Source organism: Seriola lalandi, unplaced genomic scaffold, assembly GCF_002814215.2.
Source record: "Seriola lalandi dorsalis isolate HSWRI2012SDOR001 ecotype SW California unplaced genomic scaffold, Sedor1 jcf7180002054181, whole genome shotgun sequence".
NCBI lineage: Eukaryota > Metazoa > Chordata > Actinopteri > Carangiformes > Carangidae > Seriola > Seriola lalandi.
In genome coordinates, this window is record NW_019524734.1 from 413,949 (window position 1) to 436,730 (window position 22,782).

At 39.1% G+C, this 22,782-nt stretch overlaps 1 protein-coding gene across 3 annotated transcripts in view; it reads right to left on the reverse strand.

Annotated features, from left to right (window-relative positions):
• Positions 1-18,929, reverse strand: part of astn1 (astrotactin 1) — a 375,360-nt gene extending 356,431 nt beyond the window's left edge. For 2 of the 3 annotated variants that reach the window (XM_087173330.1, XM_087173329.1), the window contains exon 1: positions 18,583-18,919. In XM_087173330.1, the coding sequence (XP_087029456.1) occupies positions 18,583-18,901 (319 nt within the window). In that variant the 5' untranslated portion in view covers positions 18,902-18,919. Of the gene's footprint in view, positions 1-18,582 lie in introns of all 3 variants that reach the window. The other variant, XM_087173331.1, reaches the window with a different exon arrangement.
• Between the last annotated feature and the right edge of the window lie 3,853 nt (positions 18,930-22,782).

A 22,782-nucleotide genomic window follows, 5' to 3' on the forward strand; every position in this document is an offset into this window, starting at 1 on the left:
ATGGCGATGAGTCGCAGACAGATGCGAAGCTGATGCTCAGCTTACATATTGAGACATCAGAGGAAGATAGCTCTGTGATTGGTTATCGCGGGGACTGACAGAAGAATGGAGAGAACAGGTGGAGCTCAAAGGAGGACACAGGATTATTCGTGGCCGCGGCGGAAGAGAAAAAGTCTTCCTAATTGATAGATCTAAAACGATTTCTGAGACAAGAGATAGCCAAACAGCATATGTAATTTAGACATGTCAAAAAATAAATAAAACGGATAAAATTCATTAATTTATTCACGACCATGGCAACATCAGTAGGCTAATCACAGCTGATCCACTAGACATCGCTTCTAGCTTCTGAATTAAGATGTTGTAGCCATGATTTAAATTATTTGCAGCTGAAGACTAAAAAGCCGGAGAAGCTGAGACACGTCAGCAACTGTCGCCAAAACAGGCGGTTAAAAGGAAAAACTTTCCCTTCAGTTTAAAGACGTCCTGACTGAGAGCGAGTGGAACGGGGACATGGGAGTAAACGTGTGTTCTGGTGATGTACAGTGTCACCTGTTTTTGTACGTCTAAAATGCTAAAATGAAGGGCAACAATAAAACAAGTAGAGTTATAAAGTTGGTAAGTGACTCAGTATTGTCAGTTACAATATGTGTGCTGACATTACCTGACATCAGCTACTGGTCACACCTGACCAATAAGGTTTTAGCAGCAGAAGAAAGAATGTGTCTTTTTTTTTTTTTCAAAACTTGCAGTGTTTCTCAAAAACTATAAGCAGGATACTTGAACAAGAGAGGTAATTACTGAGACTGTGGCTTCTTGTGGAGAAGAAATATTTATCATAATTATTCATATTGTCAGACAGAACATTTAAGACCGTTACAATGGCAGCTTATGCAGTATACTATACACAGTATATTAAAAAGGTAAAGGCTGTGGAGTGTTTATCAGTAGTAGCGCAAGCAATACGTTTCTTTTGTTTGTTCTTTTGTTCCAGTGACATTGTGTGAGATAAAAGCATCTCGCTTCATATTATGCTCCATCGTTTATTTCATCGCGTCATAAATCACATTCTTTACAGCAGTATTTTTCATCATTGGGAGAGCGCTTCGCGTTCGGATGAATGTTACATGATTAATTATTATTGCCTTATCTATATCAAGAGTGTCAAGTAGAGGAGGAAATCCATGTTTATTTATTTTACTTTTATTTATTGACTGAATTCAAAGGAAATGCACTATAGTGTGATAAGTATGTTTATTATTACCTATATTGGGATATGAAATTCTGGTCATATTGCACTGGAGATTGATATTTGTTGGTGAACATGGATGTAAATAAAAATCCAAATCATTTTTTAAAAATCAGCTTTGCAAATGTTATGCTATGAGGGAAAAGAAACATTCAGTACATTTGTTAAACCTCAAGGATACACACAATGCACTGAACATGAACAAAAAAAGTCACAGTAAGATGTCACAGGACATTTTGGCTCACAGTAACTTACACAGTAAAGCATTAATATGTCTTGAAATAAAATATTACAGAACTTCACTGCAAAAGTGGTTAAAAATGTAGCCAATGGCGGCGCAAAGCTTTCCTCAACAAGCCCCTGTTAAACTTTTGCCCCTTTTTATCCCCAAACTGCTGCGTCATTGTCCATTTTATAATACATAGGCTCTACTTTTACCACCTGTATGGTTTATAGGCGATAAGCTCCCCACGGGAGCAATCTCCTGACAAATTGAAAATTCATGACCATGTATATATTTCACTAACATGGCACGGCTGGCATGCATTCACATTTACAGCTGTGTGGCGCAGCCCTAGCACCAGCCGCAGGCCAGTCTTGACATTGTGCAAAAAAAAAAAAAAAATCCCCATTAATCCACTTGGTTTAAACTTCCAGATCCATGTATCTGCCTTTGACACGGTCGGCCAGGTGACTTTATGAGACATTTCTCTGGAATTGTAGTTGTGCTGTGCTCGGCAAAATAAAAAAAAGTGGAGATGTGAGACATTCCCCTACAGCACATTTCTTTTGTTTGCTCCTCGCAGCAGCTTAACTGGATAGAAATGGAAAGAAAGAGGCTTCCCGTGAAAGGGGGAGCGCGCTGTCTGTCTGATACCTTGTGCAGTATCAAAGCAGGAGGAAGGATGGAAGGAGAAATGGAGTCATATCTTTGGTTTTGCTTCACTCAGAATATTCAGAAAAAAATATTCCAAAACTTTTTTCCTGCTCTGTTGCCAACTTTTCCATCAACTTATACATTTACTCTTCAGCTTTAAGCCAATTTAAAATGGATAAAGTTACATGAAGCCACTAAGTTAAGTCTCTAAATATTGGATTATTAAAAACAACGTGTCAGGAGCTTGAGTGTATTCTACTATTTAACCAATCAGCTGAGGCCTTTGAACAGCAGCAAATTTTTAATCTTATTATCTGGGAGCAGAGAGGAGACGGCTCTGTGACAGGAGATTCCTCATGCATGACAGATAATGTGGTAATTGTTAACCCTGAATGTGTACAATAACGTGATGCCTTTCATAATCTACATCATTTAAGTCGACAATTAGGCCAGAGTCCCAATCAATGCTAAATAAAATGGATGATAATGTACATTGTTTCAGTCCGCAGGAAGTTGGCGAGTTGTTGGCAGTGGCAGAACGCCGGGAAGCCCTGCCACAAAGCTTAATAAGAAATTGACATGAGTCTAATCTAAAAAAGATTTAATCCAAATTACATGCCGACAATAATGTGTCAATTCTCATACTGACAGAATTGTCTTTTTTTGTTTTGTTTTCTGTTTGGTTTTTTTTCCTCAGCATAATCCCGCTGCTGTGGCTCTGCAAAGTCAACAGCCTTTGCAGTATTATTTTAAACACTACAAATGCAAATATGAAACTGGCCCGCTCAAAACTTAGCTTCACATTAATCAGACATCTCAGCTCAACTCAGCGCAACTTCCACTTCAGTCAAAGAACATGCCAGGCTTGACATATCAAGGCCACAGTGGGAAAGAACAGATGCAAATTCTCGTCTCTTACCCCTGACCCAGGCGCCGATAAACATATCTTTACTTTGTTGAGAATCAACAGGAGAAAATCCGTGGCCTATTTTGGGTTCTGACTGATTGATCTTAAGCAACCATGTTTCCCTAGGTTCAGACTGAGAGACTGACATAACAAGGTCAGGAGATGCCAAAGGGAGACTGAGATGTGCCAGTAGGTAGCTACAAATATCAAGCAAGTAAACTACACACAAAGAACTTGAAAATGTCACACTACTTGCTGAGCCTGTAATATATAACTGAGATGATCAACAATGTTACACTGTCGACTCAAACCGACGCAGTTATACTAATAGAGTAGGACTATATGGGTCAAACGTATGTATTTCCATTTGTGGTCCTTGATGAAGACACATGATGAAGATGTTTTGGAGACAGAAACATGGAGTCTGTGATCGTCTAAGTAGCATTAGCTGGCTAACCTTGTTACTGCTAGCTTGCTTAAAATGCTTTAGCTGCTGTTAGAAAAGTTTATACAGTGATGCTAAAACAGTACAGTGTACGAGGAGTTAACATCACATGCACAAAAGTTAGCTTTAGCCTTGTAGCTAGCTGAAAAGGCTGGTTCTCAGTATGTTTAGGGTTATGGATGCATGAACACAACAGGATTCTCAACTCCAAATTAGCGCCCATCAGAGTTGGGTTGATTTCCGGTTTCGGTGTAGCAGCTTAAACCAGTTTGATTTTATGCAAACCAGCTGAATCGACGACATTTATCATTATGACAGGTTCAATTAAAAAGTAGCATACATCGTAGCCTACAACATCGCAGCGCTAAATCCAACAGGTATTGCATTAATACTAAGTTTGTTTATAGCCTCACATTAGCTTTTCATTGTATTTATGCTTCTAAAATCAATCTTATGTCAATCAAGACAGTTCTGGTAATGAATAATGCATTTTTATAGATTCTGGATTTTTCAATGCAGAAGAGTAAGTAGGTGTTAGTTTAATGGCTTCAATCATTGTATTATATTTAGTCATTTAGTCAGAAGATCAAGTGCAATTTTGATAAATCAAGTCAAGCATTGACAGTTAAGCCAATAGTGATATTGGATATGAGGCAGATATCACATACCAGCATATTATCTGCCTCTTTAGAAGAAAGTGCAAACATGCAATCCATTTTTCTCCATAAGATTTTGCTGACTGAACTGATGATCAAAGTCAGCTTGGTTATCAGTGAATTTCTAAAATTAAAAGCTCAGTTTGACTGAACACTTAAGAGTTTTTACTCCGACACATCGGGAGAATTGAAACGGGCTGTACAGAATTCAATCAACCTACAACTAACCAGCCCTCCAAAAAAAAAAAAAGACAGGTAAAATGTTGTATTGCCTTTGAACCGATGTCCTTCTTGTGTGAAACACCTCTCCCCGAGGTTGAGAAACTGACAGATCGAGGCCAGCCTGTGATGACAGTAGCAAATTAAGATGTATTGCTTTTACCGGGATGATGAAATCAGGACATCAGAGGGGGAAACCCAGAAACTAGTCTGCTGCTCTCAACACCAGAAGTTCTCCACGCGCTTCCTTTAACGGAAGCCAATCCGAGAACCTGTGGGGAATTTGTTTTCCATTTTTCATGTGGGTGAATTTCCACATGCTTGTGTGTGCACATAATAACAAGATTCCTCAATTTCTCATTTTATTTGCTTTAAGAACTCTCGAAGGCAGTGTGTTCATGGGGTGCCATAAATTACTACACCCTAATCTTAAAACAAGGATGAAAAAAATATTTCTAGCCAGTGTCTGACTGTTTGTCCAGCTCCTAACCCTCTCCCACTGGCGTCTGTGAGCCTGCATACAGATTACAGTTTCTTTCTCCCTTGATCTCCTCCGGCCTGACAGCCTATAAAACACATGTGAGCAGCAGTACCATTTTTTAAATCTATAAGCTGCAAGGAAGCTGGAAAAACTGATCATGTATTGGAGTGTGCCTTTATGTTGTTGCCATTCGCCGATTTATTTGTCTGCTTTTTGTTTTGTTTTTCCAACCAAAACTGACTTTTAGAGATTAATATTGTGAATATTTCCCTTTTTCATCACAGTAGTAATATCTAGAAGAATCTATAGTGCTCAGTTGTTATGAGGCTGGCGATCGAACTTCAATAGTTTTTGAATGAAATGTGTTTATAGCACAGAGTTTTGAGAGCTGGCATTGTTCACAGTGTCACACTATTTTTAAGTTCTTGTATGTCTGCTTGTGGTTAGATGCCATCTTAAGGTTTTGGTAGGACAGTTTCATAAGAGTAAAGTTAAAAGTACTGTTTTGGCATTGGTAGTGAAACTCGAGTATCAGAGCGACAGTATCAAAACAATAATAATAATAATAATAATAATAATATCCAGTCCTCCTATGTATAGATCCTATTTAGGTCACATATAGAATTGGGTATTGTAATTTTTTTAGTGTTAAAACGAAACCTAGGTTTTTGCATTAATACCTCCAATAAGCCCATTCCATGTTTTCCCCCTAACCCCCTCCAATCAATCAATCAATCAATCAATCAATCAATGATGTTACATGTCCATATAGTGTTTGTTGTATAATACAAGACAACACCATAACTGAGTGTTTCCACCTTGAACTGCAGTGAACCAATGACAGTCTCATAAAAACAGACTCAGGGTAGCCAGGATTTCATATGTCACAAACCTTGTGGGGACGGGGGGGGGGACTAAATACACCTGAACCCTCATCAGTACAGAAAGTGAGAGTTAGCATTAGCACAACCTCTAACACTGTGTCAGTCACTGCCAGTCACAAGCTAACAAACAAACAAATAAAAGATGCTAACTACACTAACCGTTCTGATCCGTCTGCTAGTCTGGTTCTGGTCTCAGACTCCTCATCTGAGTCTGGGTCTGACTGAGGCTCAAACATGTGGCTGAGTCTCTCTGATGTTTCCTCCTCTAACCATCACCTGTCCACCTGGAGCAAGCAGGTGGTGGTGGGCGGGGCTCAAGGCCTGATCTAGATTTCTCAATGGGAAGAACTTAAGCTCCATCGTTAAAATCTTTTTTTTTCGTGGTAGGCCTCTGATTTTCAGATGGTGCTGACCATTGCTTTTTCTGGTTCATATTATAACATCACTAGTAGCAGATTATATCATATCAGAAACTTTGTGAGACAGTGTGAGATAGAAGAAGCACCACTCTGTAACAGCAGTGAGTGGACCATGTGTTGTTGTAGTACAATAACTCCAACACAGTGATGAGTCTTCTCCAGAGAAATGACCGAGCAGATTAGCTCACATTAGTTTCAGGAGAATCAGCCAATTAGTCCTTCAAGCATATTACATTAATGTTTTCAGTATATCAACTTAGCAGATCTGCATTGCCACCTTCAGTATTTGGAACAAGTAGCTTGTGAAAAATAAGGTGTCAAATGAACTTCGCAGCACCTGTTATTTCAATGTATCTGACTCATTTAATCCACATTTCATATCTTTTGCTGTTTACATCATTTTTGAGGCTGTAGCTACAAGTCGTGGAAATTAATTAGGCCGCCACTCAAAACTGTTTTTTGCCTTCTCAGCCACCAAATGGTGACTACACATCTTTGAGCTTTTTTGCTATTTATAACTTCAGACACCTGCAAAACATCAACAGCAAAATAAAAAACCCTAATTAGAAAATCGTGACACAATTCAGATTTACTGGGTGAATTCAATCCAGGATTCAGATTCAAGAAAAAAGTTGTTAGCAAGACATTACATATTTCTATACCTTACTTTGAAAATATAATAATGTTTGAGCAAAACCTTTTCATGTCATGTGACAAAAGATAAACCATAGTTTCAAAGTTTATATTGTTAATTGTGATCTGATCTGACAATAAGCAAAACAAAAACAACCAAACAATTAAATGCAATTTTTTTGGTACTTGACAGAGCTATACAGACATTTCAGTCCGTATAAAAATGTAAAAAAAGGAAACCAATGCTCAGAGGGAATAATAATCAAAATTTGGATATTAAGCTCCCAGTCTTTTATATAGACAATCAAAAGGCTAAGAAGCAGATGCAGAAAGAGCAATGTTTTCTGTTGAACTCTGTCTTTCCCCCTCTGCCTCTTCTCTTCTGAGCCGCTGTCTGACTTGATTCAGGCATTATGTGGAGAAACAACAGAGCGGGATTGAAGGTGAAAAGCTGTAACGGAAGCTAAGCCGCCTCTGAGCTGAACAGTATTTGATGATTTAATGTTTGAATCCTTGATGTTCATGTCATGGTGATCACTATTCAGAGTGTGCGGAGTTAAAGGTGCCGCCTCAACTGTCTCCCCTCCCCTCCTTCCTTCCTTCCTTCCTGTCGTCTTCTGCTGCGGCGATAAAACAAAAAAAAAAAAGTCACCTTTCCTTAGAACTCCTGTCTAAGCAACCGATCATGTTGCCATGGAAACCATTCATTCGCAGCTATATACTTTACACCCTCTCTTTCTGCTTCTCTATCTATATCTCTCTTTGCTCTCTTTCCGTCTAATTCCTCCTGTTGTGCTCTCCTCCACAGTTCTCAGTCCTTGGCCTGTCTTGATCTCTGCTTGATAATAATCGCAGATTTATATATGACAAAAGGCTGCACAGGGGCAATAAAGGAAGTGAGGATTTTTGTTGTGGTGAATTAAGGCACACAGCCTAGGCAGATCTGCCGGGGGAGCACGCTGCGCATGACGAGTAGATTTTTGGTAAATTTTTGACAAGATAAAAAAAAAAAAAAAAAAAAAAAAAAAAAAAAGCTTTAGAGGACCACAAAGAAGGGAAGGATCATGGATGTCTTGGTAACAGCTGTGACCAATAAAATTACCTCATCTCAGTATTCACACATCATTTTAAAGCCACAAACATACAGTATATTACTTTATTATCATGATAAACATGCATAAAAGCAAGTGGGTCTCATAGAAATCGTATCGAATAGTGCAAATCTAATTAGCTGACCTCATGTACTGACATATTCACCTTAGTATAAATCAGATTTAGCTGAACATTCCTTGGGCTCAGAAAATGCTGCACTTTACTGCACAGCATTACTGCACAAGAGATATATACAGTACGTCTGCACACAAGATGGAAAAACGTAAAGTGTAGGTGTGCGCAGCTTTGGCGTTTAAGGTTCTCGACTTGAAATGTGAATTAATTTAAAGCTCACCATCATTATTATTACTATGACAAACTAAACTAAACTAAACTAACTGGAAAGTTTCACACTCTCTAGAGTTTCTGGATGAGGACACAGAATGGGAACTGGGATCAGGAAGTCCTGAGGGAGTTCATGGCTTTAAAGGGGAAGAACATTGTGAAGGTCTTTCATGGGTTTGTGTATTCAACCTCACCAACGTATCATCTTTACTCATTTGTTCAAACTTGGAGACTGTGTGGAACAGCTCAGAAAATTTCAGCCAAAATGGTTTAGTCTACTTACTTTGCAAGATTGTGCTCCTGCACCTACAGCACCAATTCTACATGCACCAACAAGGGAAATGACAAAGAAACATTTATATCAGCAAAAAACATGTCCTTGTTTATAAGTGACTGTGGTGTTGATAGACCCTGCACAATGCAAGACAGCACAGCAGAAATGAAAGAGCTTCTCAGAGCTGGAGAAAGGTGAATAATTTTGGATTTGTTGGATTTTGTTTGTTGTTAGGCACAGCTGAAAAAAACATTACATTTTTATAAACTAACTAGAACTGTCAATATCATGTGCACAGAAAAGAATGGGGACAGTTTCACAAGCTGGTTAAGAATATGGGCATATATTATTGCCTTGATCACATAAAAGTCATATTTTTGATGTGCATATAAAAGTGTTTCCTACTTGAGGAATTTATGTCAACATGAAAGACGAAACACAATAAACGTGCATTTTCAAGTCAGGTGACCATCAGCTGTCGGTGTCGTCTCCTGACACAACTACAAATCACTTTACACTGTACTAAAGTTGCACTACATTAGTTAGAGAGTGGTATAAAGGCTGGAAGCACCTGAAACAGCAGTTTCTTCATGAGCCGGCTAATTAGCACCTTTAATGACCAGGGTAAAAGTCTCCACCTTTCAACTGACAACTGTTAAAATAAACAACTTGCACTCCTTAATGATAGAACATTACAGAATGTGCTGACCTGGAGATGAGATGTGATGCTGTAATCAACTATGAAATGAAATTTCAGGTCTCATCTCCCCCACTCTAAACAAAGCTCTTGGTATTGTAATAGGAGTTTAGATCAGATTAGGGTTTTGCTATAATTCAGAAAAGTGGATACAATTAAAATCACTGAATTAATCCTCTGTGTTCCTTTATTGTCAACACAGTCTAGACAAGAACTGCAGTCAGCAGAATAAGAATAATAAACAGTGCTGCAAAAGCTAATACAAACTGCAGGAGGGAGGTTGTATTTTCAAATTCTGGTGGCTTTTTTCTTTCTAGATTTCTGCCTACCACAGCTTTAATGACACCAGGTTGCATTTGGTGCCACAGTGAGGTACTGTAACGCTGGCTGTATTTCAGAACTTTTAGATTTGAATATAGATGAATTTTCTGAGACCATATGTTGTTCTTATGATTTGTAAATCACATAGTTCTCTCATTTGAAACTGTCAAACCCAATGACAACACCTGTTTGTGCATCTACTTGCTTGTGTTAAACGGTTCAACACTGTGAATGGTTTGTGTGTTTAGTGTAGTAAATGTATTTTCTTCTATTCTGAAATTCGAACAATCATTTGAACATGGGGGAAAAATTTTTTTATAAAGTGTAGTTCAAACTCAAAAGCACATTAGACAATTTCAAGCAGTTCACCTTGTGCTCCAGCAGAGGACATTATTAAAATTCTAAAAACTACCAGCCGGGGGGCTGGGGTGGATTGGATATAGGCTACATGAATTGTGTTCGAATTAGTTCGAATGAATTATGTGCCCGTTTGAATCTGTTCAAATTTGACTTTTTGAAAAAGTGACACTACAACAAAAATATACGCTAATAATGCAACACGGCAATGACTGAAGTGTAATCATATGCAGACCACACAGAGGTCCGAGCCACTGGGGAAACAGCAGCACTAGACCAGAGTTGCAGGCAGGAGGGTGGGGGGCATAGAGGGAGAGATGTGAGGCAAAGAAAACAATTTCACTGTGTCCAAGGCGTTGTTGTCAGATATCTTGTTTTATCCAATCAACATTGTAAGAGTAAGACTTTTTGTTTACAAAGATCATAAAACAGAAAAGCCAAAAATATTTTTGCTTGATAAATTACTTGGAGTATTATCAAAAATAATGGGTAATTAATCTTTTCTGGTCAATTCACCAAATTAATGATTGTTTTACAACCTTGGTGTTGTTATTGTAGTTTTAGCCATTACTGATTATGATAACATTTGTTGTCTTTTCGCTCACATTCATTGACTTTTTGTTTTTCATGCTGTTCCTGCACCCATTGATCTCACTAAAAAACATTGAGTAAAATGTTCTAAGAATGATAAAACCCTCTGAGTGTTGACCAGTCGTGGCTGCAACTGTTCATAGGTTGACCGTGATAATAATGAAACTCACCTACGCTGAGAAAACACTTAAGTCAGCATGAAAATCCAATTAATAAATGAGTTGTGTGCTCACGAAGCTCAGCAAAGTGTCTTGACACCCTACATGTACAGTAATTAGACGTCTCTAACATATTCATTATGACAGGAGGATACAGAGCCAGTTTTAATTGTTCAGGCAGATGCATCTCAGCCTATTGTTTCACACCAGGCTTTCATCCCATCCTGAAATTTCTGCTGTTATTTGTATATTGTGGAATTCCTAACGCCAATTCGCCATTCCAACTGATTTCCTCTTGTAACAGCAATACTGCATCCAGCATAAAGGCCGTCTGAAGGAAGTATTCGCAGAGCGAGAGGCGTCACAGGATACGGGTTAACGCAAGAGTGATAAATAAGCCTGGTTTGGATTACAGCTCCTGCACTGTGGTTCCATGTAAGAAAAGCTTGTATTCACGTTGGGCAATGACACACACTACTGGACAAGGTATTAAAAGCAATACTGAACTGGAGGTACACACATTTTTACCTTTGATGGTATACACTGCAGTGAGAGGCCAGAGGCCATTTAAACAGGACAGGTACAGTGTGGAGGAGTTTTCATGACGAGAATACGACTTTTATTCAAACTGAAACTCAATGTTCATTGTTTAGAGCAAAATTGATTAGTCAGTAAATTAATTATATAAACAACAGAAAAGCAGTGACTCCAGCTTCTAAAAATGTGGAGATCTTTGTAAGTAAAATGAAAATCTCTGGAGTACTGGTCAGACAAAACAAGCATTATAAAGACGACACCTTGAGCTCTAGAAAACTGTGATAGCTTTTACTACTGCAAAAAAAAAAAGTTTAATCTCAAGACGCCCTGGTAGATCACCAACTCCAGACCGCTGCTGCACGTCGTCCCCTCTCTCCAACATTCCTGACTCTCATTATTGCTGTGATAAAAGGCAAAAATGCCCCAGAAAAGTTTCAAAAAGAGAATCTTTTAATTTTAAGTGAGTTCTGCAATTATGCTGTTATTTCTAGACTGGAATCCCAGACTACTAAAATAACTGTCACCTGCAAATACAGTCAGCAGAAATACTGTAGTTAATGTTAATTTCATGACCTGGTCAAGCTACAAAAATAAATTCTTTGCTGTCATCTGGTTAGAATGATTTTTGCATACCAGCATTTGAAGAATTTACATTGTCCATTCACGATATAAAAATTATACAAATGACTGCTTCTTTTCCCGAGGAAACAGAGAGTGGACTGACTATGGTGTTAAAAAAAAAAATCTCTGGATAAACAATCAATGCGATCATCTCGCGCCATTTTCCAACCGGTAGCTAGGAACTATTATATAACTACTATATGAGGCAGTTGCCCATGTATTAATTGACAGGAAGAGAGAAAATAGTTGGAATGACTGAGATAAACTTATATAGTATATCATATTTTGGACTCTGTGAATTAATTGGAGAAATAATCAGAAAATCAATCAACAATAAAAAATAAAATTCCATTGAATCTACAGTATAATTCAGATTCTTATAATCGAACAATCCTGTAATGTGAATATATTCACTACATACCAAAAAACAACAAGGTGAAACAGCTTGCAGCACTGGCTGTCCTGTCATCCTTGCTGCACTTTGAAAATGTGAAAGATTTCGGCAGCGCACACTGAACTCAAGAGTCACGTAAAGAACAAGCACCACAGGAGTATAATGCCCATTTCACTGGCAATGATATAAAGCTTTCTATGGCATGGGCCTGAATTGTACCAGCCAAATTATTGTTCCAGAAAGCTGAGAAAGCTTGAATGGGAGGTAGTTAAGAGTTGACTTCCCTCCAAGCCCCTGGCCCAGATGTGCAAATCACTGCCAGTGAAAATACAGCTCGAGTCTCTCCCAGAGGGCAACTTTATTGCTTCACCTCCTGCACAATTTATGACACAACACCAAAAGGGTAAATTTCTAATAACATATCCGGGCCTCTCTGACACTAACAAGTGGCTACAGTCCTGCAGCTGAAATTTACTGTCAGTCACAGAATCCCCACGTTTCAAATTGGTTCTTAGATGCTTCACACAGAGGCAATTTGGCGAGAAAAATATGAGCCATTGTAAAAGGCGGAAAAAATGTGGAATTTAAATTGCAACCAAGCCACCACACTCACACATACACACAAATATGCATTTAAAATCAGATACTCTTTTCAAATGTATGCCTCATAACAAGATTTCTTTTTCTTTTCCCAAAATGTGGCACAGAGATTTGAGACCCATCCCTTTGCTCCGTCTCTCTGAGGTCTTCACTAACTCAGATAATCACTGGGGGTTAGCTGAGGATGAGGTCCTGACGGGACATGCATGAGGAAGGGGGACTGCGGTCGCCAGCAGGACACACTGCTGCTGGTGAAAGGGGCACTGTGTGATAAGCTGCAGTACTGTACATTAAACTGATTGAAGTGATTCAAGTTAAAAACCCACAAGTGTCGTATCTAAAATGATACACAATCCTTTTTACTATCAAATACTCCCTGCCTGAATTTATGTCATTTACAGTGAAGAGAAAGTATCAACATGTCAACATAAACTTCCTACAGCATAATCCATTTCTCCCTGTAAATTCCAAACACTAATTCTTTTTTGCCAAACATTTAAGTGTTGTTCCAACATAACGGAATGATGTGCAGGAACACTGTAGCACTGTGAGCATGTTATGATTAAGTTTGAGGTTTTTATCATGTCCTGACTGATGATGTTGAACAGTTTTCTAGAAGACAATCACCTGAAAAAAAAATGTCTTGCTACTACGTCTCCATCAATTCACAGCCTTCCACCAGGGAAACCAGCCTTTTATGTGCAGATAAAAAGGCAGCCACTTTGTTTAGCCGACAAGCTGCCCCTGAAATGGATTCCTCTGCAGTTAGCGACATAGCTAATCCAGGAATCTATACTCTGTTTTGGTTGGACTGGAATAAAAACGGTTCGAATGATAAATGCAAAATTGATGTTCATTTGGAGGGCTTTAGAAGGCTTGCACTGCTTACCTCGATATGTTGTTTTGTGATGTTTCCCGAATCTGTACGAGGCAAAGTTTGCATTACCTCTGTCAGAAATGGGAATATGACCTACACTAAGGAAATACAAAAAATTTCCCTTAAATGGAGGTATTTCTGCAGTCATTGTGAAAAACAGTAAGCTAATTGCTCCGAGCGACCACCACCAAAGCTACATTTTACTGAGGAACCATCATGATCTATAACAAGGAATCTAAATGATAAAGTGTCTTCCGGCTCTGGCTTTTAATGTGACATCACCTCAGATTTCCACAACTTATTATGATGTTAGACTTGGGTCGATATTTGATAATGTTGGATATCCCTATATTTCCCGCCATATGCAATATTCTTTATAATAAAGATTTTTTTTTAACCAACCTTGCATTGCTTACACTACAAGGTACCTTGGCAAACTCAAAACTTAATAAAACTGCTGTTTAGTGGCAGCACTGCTTATACCCCAAACATAGAATACAACAATTATACAATGAAAATCACCTTCAACAAAAATCCCAAGCCTATGATATGTATAAGGCAAGATATAAAAGCTGAAATCTGACTTTTAGAATCACAGGACTGTACAGTAAGTATTCTGCTCATAGGGCCTACCAAACCAAAACAGACCAACAACCAACCTTAATGACCTGTACCACACAAATACATCTACTATTGTGCATTACTAAACAGGGTAGAGAGGAGCATCAGTTCAACTCAACATTATGTTTTCCTAACCTGCAAAACACTTCGTAAGCGTTCACTAAGTTCCTTAAACTTCATTCCAGTTTACTTCATGAAACTGAAGCAGATACAATGAAGTGCTGCTGCTATATTCGGTCATGATTGTAGCTGAACTGGCCGACAGTACAGTATGTGTTTAGACACACCAGTAAAGATTCCAGCACCTGGCATAACGTCCTGCACACCGTGTACTCTGGTGAAGGGACATAAAATACGCTGAGAGGAACCATGTACCTCATTAATCATAATGAGGCTGTGGCAGATTCAAAGAGCCATGGAGTGGTCTAGTGTGAGACGACAGCCACTGGATCCTTAACGCCAAACCTAGACAGAGTTTAGGGCTTACACAAACAGCATTCAGCAGGCATCTTGTCACAGTGCTGCAGAAACACTGGTTTAAATGTAATTACTGCTTATTATCAAGACAGCAGCACAATGTTAACGTAAATTGCTTTTATTTCCAGAGAAGAAATGCATACAGCAAGTGAAAGTTCTGGTTTGTAATTCAAAGCTTGCACCTTTTATTTCCACAAAGGAAGTTTTGTTAAACACCAAAGGAAATCAAGTAACGAACAAAAGAAGAAATAAAAGGCAAGGCTGCAGCTGCTCCAGTGTTTATATTTGGGTGGAAGGGATGCTTCTTGCACTGCGAATGTGAATTTGTGCCGGGCTCCCCGGTGTGAATTTCCATTAAAAGTTTTCCAAAGCAGAATGCTACGTAAGAAAATGTCAGACACAAGTTCAGACTCATTAATATGCACCACCAGTCCTGAGAGATCTGTTGTGCTGTGCATTTGCCTTAGCTTATTTCCCTCCACCCCATAATGAATTAACTGTTGTCTAAATTAGGCCTTTAAATGAACTGTTCAAACTATTCAAAGCGCCACCGCGGCCTCATGGCATAAACACTCTTTAATACTGCAGACATCATGGGAGATCTTTAGGACTATTCCCAACATCCATGTGTCCGTTAATTAAAACAGGCATAGAAAAAATATTGTATATATTATGGTGCTTTCTTAAGTGCTGAGAAATACAACTGAGTCAATCTGTTGTGACATTGGTTCTCCAAAGCACCAGACTGCTTCTGCTGCATCAAAGCAGAAGAAAAGTGATTCATGTTTTCAAGACATGTAATAAGTTATATTTATCTAATGTCAATAATCTGAAAGTTTCTTCTGTATAGGACTGGGTGTGCAACATTCATACCTTGAGTACCAAACTAAATGTCTGTAGCATTAAGTACAAAAATGTTTCAGGTGTTGAAATTTGGCAATGAATTAGTCCAAAAACAGACAGACAATGAATCCACAGCTATTTTGTTGGTTGATTAATGTTGAAATCATTTATCTAGAGCAACAGTGATTAGTCCATTGGCAATTGTTTCATCAGTAGACAGGGAAATTGTCAGCAACTCTTTTGATAATCGATTTATCATGTCAGTAATTTTCAACCAAATAATATTCTCTGGCACCAGCATCTCTTTTGTGAGAAAGGCAACTTTAAAGTGATAGAAAACTCATTATACAACAGTTCAGTGTAACCAAGTAATTTGATTGGACGAGAGGCATTCCATGAGTGCTGATGTAGTGTACAACAGCACGGGGGACTTTTAACTACATGTATCACTCAGCTTTACAGGTGTTCTGTTAACCATCAATTAGCGTTACATTAACCGTTATCTATCTTGGATTATAACAAACTTTGTAAAGATAAAAATATTTCCAGAAACAACATTTAAATAAAATCATGTATGGTCGTCAGAAGAGGATGAAGGGAGGGAAAGAAGCCTGGACACTTCAGCGCACACCTCCAGGTGCGCTCATATGACATCGCCAGGTCAGGAAAATGTTTATGTGTCATTTAGCAACAATAAAGTAGCGAAACTATTTGTGTTGGCGGCCTCGTACCTACGACCGAATCACAGTCGTGCTGATATTCAATACAACATCACTCACTCTCGTGTGATATTGCTTGAGTATCTTTGGTTTTGAACTGTTGGTCAGATAAAAACAGAAAGCTGAAGTTACCACTGTGGGATTTATTAACCTGTGCTGGGCATTTTTCACTTTTTTCTAACATTTTACAGATCAATTATTCGATGAAGTAATTAATTGATTAAAAGTCAGCTTAATTGTTAATGAAAAGAATTGTTAGTAGCGGCCCTACATTGATTTGCTTTTTTTGGGATCTGTGAAACTGATGGACATTTTTCACTATTTTCTAGCATCTTGGAGACTAACAGAGTAATTAAATTAATGATGAAAATACTGTAACCATTACTAATTTAGCAGCTGTACATTGAAAGCATGTACATCGATTCTTAGGTGTGTTTATTCTTCTATTTTTATTCTGCAATCAGAAACATCTTCAGTTAAATCAGGAAGCTTTTCTATGAGTTTATTTTTACTTTAGGAAGTGTATGCACTTTAACACTGACGTACATTAGAAATATTTTGTTGAATGGCAAAAAAGGGGTGAAAACATGTATATTGTGCACATTGTACACATGTATATATTGCCCATAACTAAGGTATCCAAAAAGAATATTATATTAGCACCAATACAGAAAACTTTCAAATAATACTATTCTATTCACGTCTCTCACAAGCATAACAAAATTGTGTTACAGACATTAACTCCTCTCAATAATTATGGTAATACTGTAACCGAACTACAGCAAGGTCAAATATCCATGGTCGTCCGTGGTCAAGGAGTTTAAGATGCTGGACACGGAATCAGTTTAAGTCCAGCTGGACACTTTTTTTGTACGTCACCTCCCTTTTTCACTCCCTGCGTCTTTCTTGTCAGCCTTTGACTGTGTGCTGTCTTACAAAGGTTAAAAAAAAAATGGAGAAAGTCTAAATTTCCACAAATAAAAATTGTCAGCCATGCCACTGTTTAGGAGCAACAGAGTCCCCCCTGAAGTGATGCTAATAGTTACTTGGTCGGTGTTATCGTCAGGTTTTCTAAAGTCTGTATGTATGTTGGCACACGGTTTATCTTTAATATAAAGTTGTCACATATTTTCTTTCCAGCCAGTCATCAAAAGTGATGCATCAAAGCGACACTACAAAGAAGAAAAGCTACAATGGACATGTGAAACAGGCAGCTGCTTCAAAGAATGATAAACACGACAGATCCAACAACCAGACCTACTTTTTAACTTCTTTCCTGTTGATTGCCAACTTGGGGTCAACATAACATTAAATAATTGCACAACCAGACTCAGAGCTGCAACACCAAATACTCACACAAACTCAGACACCCAAAGACACAAAGCTGACTAAACTGGGATGATTAAATGTGTCACTGGAAACCACACACCACATCCCCACCCCCAATGTGTATCAATGCCCCTCACAGCAGCAGCAGCTTGTCACGGGGGCTGCCGAGGAGATTCAGCACCATGGACAGCGGCCAGCAAACTTCCACAATGCAAACTGTAGCTTTTTAAGCCAGACTCTGTTATTTATGTCCAATTAATTTTTGACATTTGGAGAAAGTATAAAGTTGATTTAATAAGGCCTGAAACTAACTACAGAGCTTTAAGTGTCGCGTTTTAGTTAAATACAGCACATACAAGGCGTGGGCAGCACAAGTAAAAGTACATAACAGACGGAGACAAGTGTAAAAGTTGTAACGAAGTGTGAACAGTTTAAGCTGCTTGTCTGTTAACTAGCAAGTAGTTTGCCACACACGTACTTAACAGAGCCACGTGTGAAAGGGAGGAAGAATATACACAACAAAAACATGGCATGAAAATGACGCTAAGCCGACAAATGTATTTTTATTGGCTGTAACTGAAAGGAGAATAGTAGAGTTTTGTTAGCATTAGGATGCTATGCGGCCTATTATTGCAATAACAAGTACAAAGTGTTGATTTAACCCGCCAGTGTTATCAGTAGCAGTCGCTAAGCTAATTATGAGCAACTGACAGACAGGTTATGACATGTAGAAGCAGGTGACTGCGTTAGCTATTCATTCTGGTTGTTGTATAGACTGTAGTGCTTTTCAAAAAAAAATGAAAACATGGTATGTAGCCAGGCCTAAGCTAATAGACAGATGCTCCGGTGTAATAATAATAATAATAATAATAAGTGAGGCGGCTGTAATCTGCTCAGTTAGCGGCTAACGGACCGCGCAGACCGTTGTGTTTTAAAAAAAAAAAAAAAAAAAAACTCACCTAAGACGAAGAAGGGGAGCTCGGTGTTTTCCAGGTCGTCCACCACCACGACATCCCCGGGAAAATCGTTTCTCACGGAGAACAGCAGCTTGGGCTCCGAGGCCGACGGACTGTGCATGATGCTCAGGTCGTTTTCCCTCAAAAACGGCAGCGCCGACACGGTGACGCTCTTCATCTTGCACTCGGTGTCCTGGCTCTGGTCCTCGTCGCCGTTCAGACCGCGGACGTTAGCCGTTAAGACGGCCAGAAGGACCCACGCGAGCCCCGGAAGCAGCAGCAGCAGCGGCAGCGGTCTCGGCCCCATGTTGATGCTCGCCATCTCTCCGTCGCTCCGTTTCCTCTCGCCTCCTCTGCCGTTTCTCTGTCAGCCTGCTTCAGTCTCTCAGCCCGGCGGAGGAGAGAGCAGCAGCAGAGTGTGTGAGAGCGGTGTGATACACCGTCGGGCTCTCACAGTGTCAGAAACAAACGCCCCCTGTTTCTCACATACCATCAAACACTGGATATTTGTACATACAGCACGGAGCTCTGAATGTATGGCTGCTGAGTGTTGTAATGCCGTTGACCCCTTTACTGTAATTGATTGATAAACTGTCCAAAGGGCTCTGTAATGGCATAGATTACCAACAGGACGTGCACCCAGATTGCCCTGGGGCTCCCATCAACAAAAGCATCATCATTTGTAATTTAATTGTACATTTGCCCCCTCATGCAAATTTGCATATCATCTAACACCACTGAGCATCGTTTCCCTGACCTCTGTGATGAGGTAGACACTGCTGGATGAATGCATAATTGTCTAACTGATGGTCTGGATGCACAAGTTGAATTCAAACACTCACCACCAGCGTCTGTGTTGCCAACATCGTGGATATAAAGGGCAAAAGATGCTGTTTGGAAGTGGGAAACTTTAAAGTGGATGTTGTTGGCAAGAGGCCAGGCAAAATAGTTTAGAGTTTATCCGCTCAGATGGGTTGAGCAAGACAACAGAACGCTTTCAAACAACACTATAACAAACAAAACATGAATCTGATGATGCACACTGTCACCGCTGTCACTGATTGAGCAGATGACCCGATTAACACAATAAAAAAAATATTAAAAAAAACACACAATTCAATAACCTTGTTGGACACAAATAAAACTACAGAACACAAACACGTTGACACTGAAACACTATAATAAAATTTGTGAATGAAAAAATGGTCAGTGGCTAATTATATGAGGCCATCTCTCACAGTTTTAATAATAATAATATGATATGAAGTAATTTATCGAGCAAGAGCAACACACCCATCAAGAGAGTGAGGGACATGTCAGTCAAACTCAGTCTACACACACTCACACGGTCCTGAGAGAAGGTCTAATCAAGCAACATAATGGAAATCACCTGTGTTTGCTCATTTGTCCAGGGTCTTTAGGAACAATCATGAAAATGTGTAACTGTCTTAGCTCTAGTTTGTGTGAACTCGACCAAGCTGGAGGGGGTAGATGTGGATAAAGACGAGTCAAATACAGATATAGCTGGATGTGAAGCTGCAGCTTGGTAAAAACTGGCAGCTGCCCAGTCTAGTGTTTCTGTGTCTTCGTCATGAATCATGCTCTGATTGGTTTGAGCATTTAAATGTCAGGCAGCAACACCCACAGCTGGAATCATGCAGTGTTCATGTTACATGTGGAAGAGCTGGTATTTTCAACCTCCAACTTATTTTTTCAGGCGGCTTTCAAGTTGCAAATGCTAATTATGACCTTGATGCTTTATACAACAATTCATTGAATGTGAGGTCACCAATAGGAAAATTGTCTCCAATCGTTTGCAGATATGCAAATGAATGCTACAGTCAGACGTTGAGGTACAAGGCATATTTTGACCAGTCATGAATAAAGTTGAGTGTACAGATAGAACCAATCTCATTTAGTGCATTCAGACCTAAAGAATATAGCTATAAAATTTGATTTTTGGTTTTAAATATGACAAACAAATTATTTGTTGAGAAAATGTAATTTGCATATCTTGATTAAAATGTTTTTTTAGCCTATAGTGTAAATGCAGTTGGATTCTTTCTGCTGCCTTTTCCAAAGCCCTTATGAATTCTCCTTCCCTTGACCTAATTTCCATTGAGGTCAAGGAAAAGTGGTTAGAAAATGATTTTTTCTTTTTTACTTTTCGACTGTACACCTGGTACACATGCATAAAATGAGGTCCTACTCTTTGCTCAGTCTTTGCTCTAGAAGGGAATAACAAACATGAACTTGCCCGTTTACTCATTCAGCAGAAAGGGCCCAACCTTAGAGTTCATTTGTTTTTCTCATTTGGTGATTGTAGGTCCAGTATTCAAACTCCTTTTCACTGTGTTTTGCTCTCTACAAACTGCTGAAGGATTCCTTTTGTGTCTTTGTTTAAACGCTCCACTATGTTCGTCAACAGGTACAAAACAGCGCGCTAAAAGATGTTAAAATGCCCCTGCAGAGCGGACGGAAACTGCGGGAGACACGCAATGATTTTTCGTGGGTTCATCACAATATAGCAAGACCTTTTGCATGTAGTCATATAGTGCAGCTTTAAAACCTTCAGTGAAAGTGCATGTTCAAGAGCCTTTTCTTATTTTTTTTTTTTTATAGTGTATTTATTTTACAGTGACATGAATTACACAACAATGAAACGGAAGACCGACAAATGCAGAGCAGAGCGCCATTGAAATAGCACTGAGGCAAAAAATTTGCAGACGGCTTTCAGACTCTAAATCCCGTGACTGTTTTGTTGACCAGACAATTTGCCATTTAGATTTGGATGCAAAGCCAAAGAAAGGAAGATTGTCTTTTCTGTGTCACCACTGTCAATCCATTTAATATTTAAGCAGCTCTGTGGTTTCCAATTAACCACCATTCCTCTCGCTTTCTGATCCGTCAGAAACTTGTTTTTTAAAGTCCAAAATGGGGCAGTGTTTGGGATCGAGGCTAAAAAAAAAAAAAAAGGAGCAGTGAAGTGGGCTGACATCAGTTCCCCGCAGAGAAATATTAACAAGTTGACAGTGATTGAAGAAAATAAGTGGAATAAACAGAGCCCGGATTATCATACATTCATTATTGATGGTGGACTGGAGGTTCCTCAAGACACTGGTGAAAGTAAATTCATCGGTATTCAAATGAGACTTGAGAAGTTTTTGCTTCTGGGTGTGTTTGCCCTTTTGTTCCTCTCAGGCTTCTCTGCTGTTGCACAGTCCAGAAGAAATAAGTGACAGCACAGATAAGGAGAAAGGGAAACTTTTATTCTGGTGCATTGCCTTAAGGCCCCGGAGAAAGTTTTAAATGATCATTTGGAAGATTTTCAGACTCTGCGTCAGTGGCTAATGAAATGTTATTTCTCTGTAGAGTTAAAGGACGCGGCTGGTGATATTGTATATTTTTCTCCTTGTCAACAAATCCAATGAAAAGACCAAAAGCAACAATGATTTAATCCCAACAAATATGGCACCTGCATTCAAAGCTTGATTCATCTTATTCTTCTGAACACCTGCACTGCAGTTTATTATGACTCTATACACACACACACACACAAACACACACACACACGCGCACACACACACGCGCCAATGTAAATACTGAAAATATTCCTCCTCATGGATCTGTGAGACTTCTCCGTCACTACACTGCACATCCATTTTATATTGGAGACGTTCCGTTAATTAACACTTCGGTGGTCGCTGTGGATATCTGATCGAGGTGAATATACTCCACATATTCTAGTTCACCTGTTTGAAATCTCATTTGACTTTATTTGTTTAGGTGCTTTTTATTCTCCCACTCTCTCCCAGCTCCACTTCTGGTTGGCGAATGGTGGTGTTTACATGAAGCCCACACCTGTGATTGCTTCTGCTTTCAATCAGCTTTATTGGACTGTACCAGCTGGGACTGGAGAGGTGGGGGTGTGGGGGTGGGGTGGTGACCTAGTTTGGATTTGGTTTGATTTGGCTTCTTTATGGACAAGTTTTGAGATGTTTTTGTTGCAATAGAAATATTTAGATAATGTGCTCTGAAACCCTGTTTGGGATCATACATTTGCTAAAAGGCTCAGAAGTAGGAAGTAACAGGTTCACCGCCTTGTAGGCCTGCGCCAGCTCCCTGAACTGGATTAGCGGAGAGTGTAAAAAAAAAACAAGCCCACGTCATTTGTATAGCAGGTTATTATGGAGAGTGATGTGG